The sequence below is a fragment of the Physeter macrocephalus genome, chromosome 6 (assembly GCF_002837175.3).
Source record: "Physeter macrocephalus isolate SW-GA chromosome 6, ASM283717v5, whole genome shotgun sequence".
Lineage (NCBI taxonomy): Eukaryota > Metazoa > Chordata > Mammalia > Artiodactyla > Physeteridae > Physeter > Physeter macrocephalus.
Window position 1 is genome coordinate 36,735,613 of NC_041219.1, and position 10,857 is coordinate 36,746,469.

At 41.1% G+C, this 10,857-nt stretch overlaps 1 protein-coding gene across 2 annotated transcripts; it reads right to left on the reverse strand.

The window, feature by feature from the left end:
• Window positions 1–1,249: 1,249 nt before the first annotated feature.
• UQCC6 (ubiquinol-cytochrome c reductase complex assembly factor 6) lies at window positions 1,250–6,670 on the reverse strand. 2 transcript variants are annotated; one of them, XM_007109859.3, is made up of 3 exons: window positions 6,568–6,670; window positions 6,106–6,374; window positions 1,250–2,340 (listed from the first exon to the last, which is right to left on the reverse strand). In XM_007109859.3, the coding sequence occupies exons 2-3, from the start codon at window positions 6,211–6,213 to the stop codon at window positions 2,233–2,235; spliced, it is 216 nt and encodes a 71-aa protein (XP_007109921.1). In that variant the 5' UTR covers window positions 6,214–6,374; window positions 6,568–6,670; the 3' UTR covers window positions 1,250–2,232. The 2 variants fall into 2 exon arrangements, with proteins under 2 accessions (XP_007109921.1, XP_028346312.1); XM_028490511.2 differs by having other exon boundaries at window positions 1,251–2,340; window positions 6,106–6,223.
• Between the last annotated feature and the right edge of the window lie 4,187 nt (window positions 6,671–10,857).

Consider the following 10,857-nt stretch of genomic DNA (forward strand, 5'->3'; position numbering starts at 1 on the left):
TCATGAAGCCATTGTCTTGTAGATTTGGGTTCAAATCATGACTCTTTCTTGTTGATTTATACGAAATCAAGTATCCTTCCCTGAAGCCTCTGGGAATTCCAACTACTTGCGGAAGTTAGGCACCTCGACTAGAATTACCGAATTAATATTTAGGAAAACATTTTTAAATCCCTTTAACTAAAAAAAAAATCCACTTCTTCCAGTTTGATATAAAGCCCTTGCAATGGCAGCTGTGGCAAGCTTCACCATTTGTAAAGTATACAATTTTTTTTCCAGAAAAATGTATTCAGTTAATGATGCTATGAAATTTGATACAGAGAAGGGAAGTGTCATGCACAAGGGCACAGTAAATAAAGTATCAGCAAACAGCAATCAGTCTCAACTAAAAAGTCCATCTCCTGGGGACTTACCTGGTGGCACGGTGGTTGGGAGTCCGCCTGCCAATGCAGGGGACATAGGTTCAATCCCTGGTACAGGAAGATCCCACATGCCGCGGAGCAACTAAGCCCGTGCACCACAACTACTGAGCCTGCGCTCTGGAGCCCGTGGGCCACAACTACTGAAGCACGCGTGCCTAGAGCCGTGCTCTGCAACAAAAGCCACTGCAATTAGAAGCCCGCGCACCGCAACAAAGAGTAGCCCCCGTTCGCCACAACTAGAGAAAGCCCGCACACAGCAAAGAAGACCCAACGCGGCCATAAATGAATAGATAAATAAATGAATGAATGAATAAATTTATAAAAAAAAAAAAAAAAAAGCCCATCTTCTACCTCAGAATCCTTGCCCTTCTTTTCCTAGGGTAGGGTACTGCTCATCTGTCACTTACAGAATTGAAGATTCTCTTTGTGCTGGCAACATATGATAAAGTACCAAATGACACAGAGTGGAAAAGAAAAATCTGGTATATGAGTGTGGAAATAAACCATTTCATTTTGTTGCTTTATACTGTTAAACTAAAAGGGCATTGACTATGGAGAGAAACAAAAGCATTTTGTTTGCACTTAGGAATTTAAGATTTCAACCTTGACCCCAAAGATCTCTATCATGTAGCAATCTGGTAACTGGCTAAGAAGTAATAAGCTTAGACAATTATCATTAGAAATTCAGAATTTTTAAAAACTTCTTTTGGAAAAACAGCCCTGAACACAGAGCTGACTGCTCTATAAATTACTTTTGACCTGTTTTCAGAGACTCAGAAAAGGGCTAACACGTTGGTATTAGTTTCCCAGGGCTGCCATAACAAAGAAACACTAAGTGGATGGCTTAAAACAACAGAAATTTATTGTCTCACAGTTCTAGGGGCCAAAAGCCTGAAATCCAGGTGTCAGCAGAGCCATGTTCACAGACTCTGGCTAGAATCCTGCCCTGTCTCTTCCTAGCTTCTGGTGGTGTCCCCTGGCTTGTGGCTGCATCACTCCAATCTTTGCCTCTGTTATCACCTGGCATTCTCCCTGTGTGTCTGTCTTTACATGGCGTTTTCCTCTTCTTATAAAAAGACACCATTCACATTGGATTAGGGCCCACCCTAATGACCTCATCTTTACTTCATTACGACTGCAAAGACCCTATTTCCAAATACACACTCACAGGTACTGGGAGTTAGGACTTCAGCATCTTTTGGGGGGATACAATTCAACCCATAACAATACTCATTTATGTTTATCAGTTATTTTAGAGTATATTTTATAAGAGAAATTAAATGCCAAGTGGTGTCTCAAATTTGGGGGTAGAGAACTTGTGACTGTCCAAGTCACAATTGTTTATAATTTTGTTATGCATACAACTCTAAAAGAATTTCAAACTTTAAATATTTCAACTGAATTCGGTTTAGTACAAATAGTACTTTCCAATATTTAGAGAAATATTAACTTCTCACCCTAAGCATTCATGGTCAATGTCACTTTTATTATAGTTAATTTATAATTCCCATTTGCCGTTATAGTCAAGCTTATTCAGAGAAATAAACCAGAAGTCTAAGGGTAGGAGACACTGCAAATATGTTCTCTCACATGATATTTAAGACTAGGTATCTATCAAACGACATTAGAGGAGCTGATGATATAAGCTTTGGCAGTTTTCAAGAAACACTAGTCAAACCATAACTAAATCTCAATGCATCAGTTAACATCTGCTGAGCACTTCCTCTCGCAGTTAGCATTGTATTAGTGCTTAAACACAAGTAGTTTGACTCAGTAAATTCTAAAAATACATATTTAATTCTCATAATATTATTCATAGAGTTCTTGGCAGAGATGAATTTTGAGGTTCATGTTGTCTCTCTTTCAGTCCCAAAAGCTCTGTTTTGAGTTCTCCAGGCTTGGGTGGAATTTCAGGTATTGTCTATAAAAAACAAAAATAAAAACAAACGAAATATATAGATACCAATGCTTTCTAAGACTGTAATTAAATGTAACCTGAAAAACATCAAAGAAAGTAAAAAAGAACAAAAAGCCCCCAGCTACTCGATGATAAATCTTTATTATGAGAACCTGCAGTTGATCTATGTCATTTTCTAGCCCTCTATTTACATGACACTATCATCTGGGCTATGTCTTAAGTACTAAAGGACTCACAGAGGGAAAGTTTGCATCAGTTATTGATTGACAGATCACGAATTTGAACAAGGCTTTCCACACTGGGAAATTCATTCCCGCACTACTTACCTCTCTACCATGTGCCTGGCACAGAAAACAGATATCAGGAATTAATTCATTTATTCAAAAACAGTAAGTGCCTATTATGCGCAAAGCATAAAGCAGTAGGCAAAAAAATACAAAACTGCCTACAAGAAAGGTGATTTGGGGGACTTCCCTGCCGGTCCAGTGGTTAAGACTCCACACTCCCAATGTAGGGGGCCTGGTTCGATCCCTGGTCAGGGAACTAGCTCCCGCATGCTGCAACTAAGAGTTCACATGCCGCAACTGATCCCGCGTTGCCACAACTAAGACCCAGCACAGCCAAATAAATAAATAAATTTTTTTTAAAAGGTGATTTTGTTTTATTTAACTTGTAACAGCTTTAGTGAGATATGATTCACACACCATTCTCTTCACCTATTTAAATATTCAGTGGCTTTTGGTATATTCACAAAGTTGCACATCCGTCACTATAATAAATTTTAGAACATTTTCACTACCTCAAAATGCAACCCAAACCCATTAGCAGTGGTTCCCATTTCCACACACCACCACCACCAGCAAGCCACTGCCCCATCTCTACAGACTTGCCTCTTCTGGACATTTCATATAAATGGTATCAGACAACATGTGGTCTTTTGTGACTAGTTTCTTTCACTTAGCATGTTTCCAAGGTTCATCAGTGTTGTCACATATATCAATACTTCATGCCCTTTTAGGAGCAAATAATATTCCACTACAAGGATATACTGGGGAATTCCCTGGAGGTCCAGGGGTTAAGACTCCACACTTCCACTGCAGGGGGCACAGGTTTGACCCCTGGTCAGGGAACTAAGATCCCGCATGCCACGCGGTGTGGCCAAAAAATTTAAAAAAATAAAAATAAAAATAAAAGGATATAAATACCATCGATTTATCCACTCACCAGCTGATGGATATTGATTGGGATTGTTTCCACTTTTGGGCTAAAATGACAATTCAACTTTGATTTAAAAAAGGTAGCACTTCTTATTTATATACTAAATATATAACCAATTTTTAAGAGTAAAGTGATTTTGGCATCAAAAGTTAGCAATGTCAGCAGAGGTTCTAAATAGCAGTTTGTGTGCATATGGGTGTGTCTGGACACAACCAAAAATGAATACTGTAAAATGAGCCCAGAGACTGTGTCTTTTAACCTTCTATGCCTCCAATAGTAAACAGATTATAAATTAAGAAAAACAGAACAAGCACAAGTAATGCAAGAGTAAAAGGAAATGCAAAAGGGAAGCTCGAGCAGAAAGCACTCTCTATTCCAGGATGGAGCATCCACCCTGAGTCTTTGCCTCCTCTTCTATTTTGATGAGCTGGGCTGGACAACGAGGAAACGAGGAAAGGTGCCCTTAAAGCCTCTCCCTTAAGACAGCACTGAGCATGAGCCCTAGGCAGCCCTTCCGGTCTCCTCTGCTCTAGAATCCACCCAGACCTCTAGCTGCACCAGCAAAGGCTGGTGGTGGTTACAATAGTGACTGTAATTGCTGGAACAATACCAACAGACATAGGTAAAGAACATAAATTCCTTAAATGTTAGTAAAGCCAACAGCCTCCTACACACAGCCAGCCCTGGCCTACAGAGGTGCCCCACTGCCAATGTCACCACCCAATCAGGGTGAGGTGGCCTGAGACACTTCAGTATATGCCCCTTCTAGAGATTCTGGTTTCATGCTGTCACATCCCAAGGTCCAGGTAGCTGCTGGTAACAACCCTTGCACGTTCTGGCTTATGAGATGGGTGAATGAAAGGGCAAATTTCCCAGGGTCAAATCACAGGCATTCCTCCCTTTGTAAAGCCTGTCTGATGTCTATTCCTGCACAAGCTAGAGACCAAACTGCATTTCTGTGGAAGGTTCTGACCCCTTTCTGTCCCCACTAAGTATCCTTGATGCCTCTGTAGAATTCAAGAGAAGCAGTCTAAAGTGGTAAGAAAGAGCTACTGCAGCATTGTTTGTACAAAAACTAGATACCAGCTAAACGTCAATAGGGAATTGAGTAAATAATATACGGAATATCTATAGTATGAAATACTATTCAGTGGCCAGAAAGAAAAAAGGCTATAAGCAAGTCTATTCATACAGACATTAACCAAAACAAGCAAGCCACAGAGAAATGTGTATATGAATTTCTATTTACATGGGGAAAAACACCTCATAAACTCTATGTATGTGTGTGTGTGTGTATTCAACAACAGTAACTACCATTTGTTGGTTGGAAGGATATACCAACCAACAAATGGTAGTTACCTTGGGGAGCAGATTGGATAAAGGGGGTTATCAGTGGGGGGATTTTCGCTTTTTACTCTACGTGCTTGAATTCAATTGGAAAACTCCAAGGGTGTTGTTTTATTTCATTAACAGGTTCAAAAAAGAGAAACACTGAACAGAAAGCTTGGGCTTCAGATCGTCATTAAGCTATGAGACTTCGGGAAATCACCCTCACTCTGCTGAACCTCAGTTTCCTCTTCTGAAAACCAGAATAAACACCTCCAAAACTGTAGTGCTAATTCACTGAAATTAGAAACCAACGAACATCTGGTTCTCTGTGTTACCTGTCCAGAATCCAGGCAGAAATGACTGCTCCCTGCGTCATGCTCCAAACACTCTATTCACGCCCACAGCATAACACGGAGCACACTCTTGGAATTATTTGCACTGTACTTCCTTGCCTGCACTTCCCCAAGACCATAACTCCTCAAAGGTACCTCTAATTCTCAGTTCTACTTCCAGGAATGCTTATTAAAATTAATTAAAATTCCTCCCTCCTTTGAATGCCTATATTCACTCCTTCCTCATTCAACAAATATTTATTAAGCATCTACTATCGATACATTCTACGGCCTTTTCTAGGTGACTGAGACAGAAGAGCGAACCAGACAGGCACAGTCCCTTCCTGGAGATTACATTCTAGTGGAGGAAACAAAGAACAAGTAAAAACACAAAGGAATAAAATAATTGCAAATCGAGACAAGTGCTCTATCAGAAACGAAGGCCTGAGATAGAATGGCAGAGGAGGAATCCTTTGGGGGGCTGTACAAAGAACCCTCATTGCTAGAGGAGATATTTGAGCAGAGACGACGTTTTGAAGAAGTAAACCAAGCCAATATCTGGGAGAAAAGCATTCCAAGAAGAGAAGCAGCATGACCTTGAGGTTGGGACAGGCTTGACGAGTTTGAGAAACAGCAAGGAAGTCGGTGTGGCTGCAACAGAGGGAACAAAGAAGAAACACTAAAAGATAAGGCCAGTGGCAGACAGGTGCCAGACCGTGTAAAACTTCAAGACTGTGTAAGAGCAGGCCATGTATTGCTCTAACGGCAATGAGATGCCACCACAAGGTTTTAGGTCCCGGGCAGACGTGCTCCTAATTTCAAGATCACTTTTGCTGCTGTGAAAATGAAGTGGTCCAGGGGCGAGGCACGGGGACCCTCCTGCACTCACCAGGTCCGGCCGGTAGTACCGGTGCACCACCTCCGCGCCGGCGCACATGGCCAGGAGGCTGGCGGCGAACATTTTCAGGTAGGACGTCCAGGACACGCCCGCGGGCATGGTCGGCGGGCTTAAGGGGGAGGGAAAGCGTTCGATGTTAGAACGTTCCCAGGTCCCCACTAAGCCGTGGGGGTAAACAAGCCCCGCTGCAGCGCAAGGGCGGAGTCAGAACACTTGGGTCCTCAACCATGAAACGAGGGCACTGAGCGCACGAACGCCCCCTGGAGGCGGAAGACCAGAAAGGCCGCGGGTTCTTAGTTGGGGGCCCGGGACTTCGGAGTTCAAAGGCAGCGCTAGCGGAGCAAGCGGAAGGTCGCACCCGAAGGTTTCCCGCGGGTCCCACCAACCCCTGGGAGAAGAGGCACTACAGACCGCACTGCCCAGCCTAGGGGTGCGCCCCGGGGGAGACTGTACCTCGAGCTGCACTGGCACTCGGAAGCGGGTCAGGGGACGGTGGGAGGGCGCTCCGGAGACGGCCGCGGATCAGACCGAAAGTGCAGGGGATGAGGCCCGCGCCGGACCGGAAAGCCGTTTCACTTCCGGCGTGGGCACGTAATCCGGACGGAAGTGGGGCTTTCGGCCAGAGCAAGTGTCTTGTCTTTTTCTTCTTTTTAAACCAATACGCAGACCTTTCCCGGCCCCAGGCTCTCGGCGCCCTCATCATTCTCTCTATAGTTGAATTTTCCTGGCAGATGTCGAGTCTTGACCTCGGCTCTGGCTGGATTCTTGAATCATTTGTGCTTTCGCACCCACAAAGGAGGTTGCTCAGGTTTACCACCTTTTAGGAGCAGGAGCCCAAGAATATATTCTTATATATATTTATATGTATGTATATATCTGAATCACTTTGCTGTACACCTGAAACTAACAACATTGTAAATCAACTATACTTCAATTTTTAAAAAATTGTGCTGGGCTTCCCTGGTGGCGCAGTGGTTGAGGGTCCGCCTGCCGATGCAGGGGACACGGGTTCGTGCCCCGGTCCGGGAAGATCCCACATGCCGCGGAGCGGCTGGGCCCGTGAGCCATGGCCGCTGAGCCTGCGCGTCCGGAGCCTGTGCTCCGCAACGGGAGAGGCCACAACAGTGAGAGGCCCGCGTACAACAACAACAACAAAAAAATTGTGCTTTGATTATGGATTACTTTTTGTTAAGCAAAAGGTTAATGCAAGACAATTCTGAAAAATCAGTCTTGTGTACATAACGTATCATGATACATTCACACTTTTAAAACCACTTTATGGCAGTACGTTTGACGTTCAGTAAACTGCACGTATTTAAAGCATACAATTTGATGAGGTTTGACATATTTGTACACCTGTGAAACCATTACTACAATCAAGATTATGAAAACATCCACCACCTCTAAAAGTTTCTTTGCTCCTCTTTCTAATTTCTCCCACACAGCCTCATTTCCTAGGCAACCTGATCTTGTTTTCTGTCACTATAGGTTAGTTTGCATTTCCAGAATGTTAAAGAAATGGAATCATACAGTATGTACTATTTTTGGTCTGGCTTATTTCATGCAGCACAATTATTTTGAGATTCATCCACATTGTTGCATGTATCAGTAGTTCGCTCCTTTCTATTGCTGAGTATAGTTATACCACAACTGGCTTATCCATTCGCCTTTGGTTGACATTTTGGTTGTTTCCAGTTTGGGGCTAATACAAATAAAACTGCTATGAACAGTGAAGAGTGCCAGAAAGACGTGTATACAGGTCTATGAATATATGCTTCCATTTCTATTGTGTACATTCCTAGGAGTAGAATGTCTGCAGCTATGGTAGGTATATATCTAACTTTTAAAGAAATTGCCAAACTGTTTTCCAAAGTACTTGTACAATTGTAGGTTCCCACCAACAGTATATGGGAGTTCTAGTTTCTCCACATCCTCTCCAACACTTTAATCAGTCTTTTTAATTTTAGCCATTCTTATAGGTGGGTAATGGTATCTCATGAATAATCATGTTGGAATCATGTGCTTATATTTTCTTTGAAGGAAGTATCAGTTCAAGCCCTCTGCACATTTTTTAATTGGGTTTTTTTTATTATGAGTTTTGAATCTTCTTTATATTTTATGGATACAAGTCCATTATCAGATAGATTTGATCTACAAATATTTTCTCCCAGTCTATACCTTGTCTTCTCATTTTCTTAATCTTTTGAAGAGCAGAAGTTTTTAATTTTAATGAAGTCCCATTTTCACTTTTCTCTTTAATGGGTCATGCTTTGGTGTTATATCTAAGAAATCTAACCCAGGGTCACAGATTTTCTCTTGTATTTTCTCCCAGAAGTTTTAGAGATTTAGGTTTTACAGTTAAGTCTGTGATCCATTTTTTAAATTAATTTTTATTGTAGTATACTTGCTTTAAAATGTTGTGTTAGTTTCTGGTGTACAGCAAAGTGAATCAGCTATACGTATACATATATCCCCTCTTTTTTTGGATTTCCTTCCCATTTAGGTCACCACAGAGCACTGAGTAGAGTACCCTGTGCTATACAGGAGGTTCTCGTTAGTTATCTGTTTTATACATAGTAGTGTATATATGTCAATCCCAATCTCCCAATTCATCCCAGACCCTCTTCCTCCCCTGGTATCCATACGTCCATTCTCTACGTCTGTATTTCTGTTGCTGCTTTGCAAATAAGTTCATCTGTATCATTTTCTAGATTCCACATATAAGTGATGTTATACAATATTTGTTTTTCGCTTGCTGACTTACTTCACTCTGTATGACAGTCTCTAGGTCCATCCATGTCTCTGCAAATTACACAGTTCCATTCCTTTTTATGGCTGAGTAATATTCCATTGTATATATGTACCAGATTTTCTTTATCCATTCTTCTGTTGATGGACATTTACGTTGCTTCCATGTCCTGGCTACTGTAAATAGTGCTGGAATGAACACTGGAATGCACATATGTATTTTTTTTGAATTTTTGAATTTTATTTTTTTATACAGCAGGTTCTTATTAGTCATCAATTTTATACACATCAGTGTATACATGTTAATCCCAACCACCCAATTCATCACACCACCACCCCCACCTCCCTGCCGCTTTCCCCCCGTGGTGTCCATATGTCTGTTCTCTACATCTGTGTCTCAATTTCTGCCCTGTAAACTGGTTCATTTGTACCATTTTTCTAGGTTCCAGATATATGCATTAATATACGATATTTGTTTTACTCTTTCTGACTTACTTCACTCTGTATGACAGTCTCTAGATCCAACCACGTCTCAACAAATGACCTAATTTCGTTCCTTTTTATGGCTGACTAATATTCCATTGTATATATGTACCACATCTTCTTTATCCATTCGTCTGTCGATGGGCATGTAGGTTGCTTCCATGACCTGGCTATTATAAATAGTGCTGCAATGAACATTGGGGTGCATGTGTCTTTTTGAATTATGATTTTCTCTGGGTATATGCCCAGTAGTGGGATTGCTGGATCATATTGTAATTCTATTTTTAGTTTTTTAAGGAACCTCCATACTTTTCTGCATAGTGGCTGTATCAATTTACATTCCCACCAACAGTGCAGGAGGCTTCCCTTTTCTCCACACCCTCTCCAGCATTTGTTGTTTGTAGATTTTCTGATGATGCCCATTCTTACTGGTGTGAGGTGATACCTCACTGTAGTTTTGATTTGCATCTCTCTAATAATTAGTGATGTTCAGCAGCTTTTCGTGTGCTTCTTGGCCATCTGTATGTCTTCTTTGGAGAAATGTCTAGGTCTTCTGCCCATTTTTGGATACGGATGTTTGTTTTTTTAATATTGAGCTGCATGAGCTGTTTATATATTTTGGAGATTAATCCTTTGTCCGTTGATGCGTTTGCAAATATTTTTTCCCACTCTGAGGGTTGTCTTTTCGTCTTGTTTGTAGTTTTCTTTGCTTTGCAAAAGGTTTTAAGTTTCATTAGGTCCCATTTATGTTTATTTCCATTACTCTAGGAGGTGGATCAAAAAAGATCTTGCTGTGATTTATGTCAGAGAGTGTTCTTCCTATGTTTTTCTCTCAGAGTTTTATAGTGTCCAGTCTTACATTTAGGTCTCTAATCCATTTTGAGTTTATTTTTGTGTATGGCGTTAGGAAGTGTTCTAATTTCATTCTTTTACATGTAGCTGTCCTGTTTTCCCAGCACCACTTATTGAAGATACTGTCTTTTCTCCATTTTATATCCTTGCCTCCTTTGCCATAGATTAGTTGACCATAGGTGCGTGGGTTTATCTCTGGGCTTTCTATCCTGTCCCATTGATGTATGTTTCTATTTTTCTGCCAGTACCATATTGTCTTGATTACTGTAGTTTTATCGTATAGTCTGAAGTCAGGGAGTCTGATTCCTCCAGCTCCGTTTTTTTCCCTCAAGACTACTCTGGCTATTCGGGGTCTTTTCTGTCTCCATACAAATTTTAAGATTTTTTGTTCTAGTTCTGTAAAAAATGCTATTGGTAATTTGATAGGGATTGAATTGAATCTGTAGATTGCTTTGGGTACTATAGTCATTTTCACAATATTGATTCTCCCAATCCAAGAACATGGTATATCTCTCCATCTCTTGGTATCATCTTTAATTTCTTTCATCAGTGTCTTATAGTTTTCTACATACAGGTCTTTTATCTCCCTCAGTAGGTTTGTTCCTAGGTATTTTATTCTTTTTGTTGCAGTGGTAAATGGGAGTGTTTCCTTAATTTCTC

Bases quoted from the DNA above. Each gene is read 5' to 3' on its own strand.
- UQCC6 (XM_007109859.3), bottom strand. From the start codon at position 6,213: ATGCCCGCGGGCGTGTCCTGGACGTCCTACCTGAAAATGTTCGCCGCC. The intron at 2,341-6,105 runs GTGAGTGCAGGA...TGTTTTTTATAG, and splicing joins GGTACTACCGGCCGGACCTG to ACAATACCTGAAATTCCACC.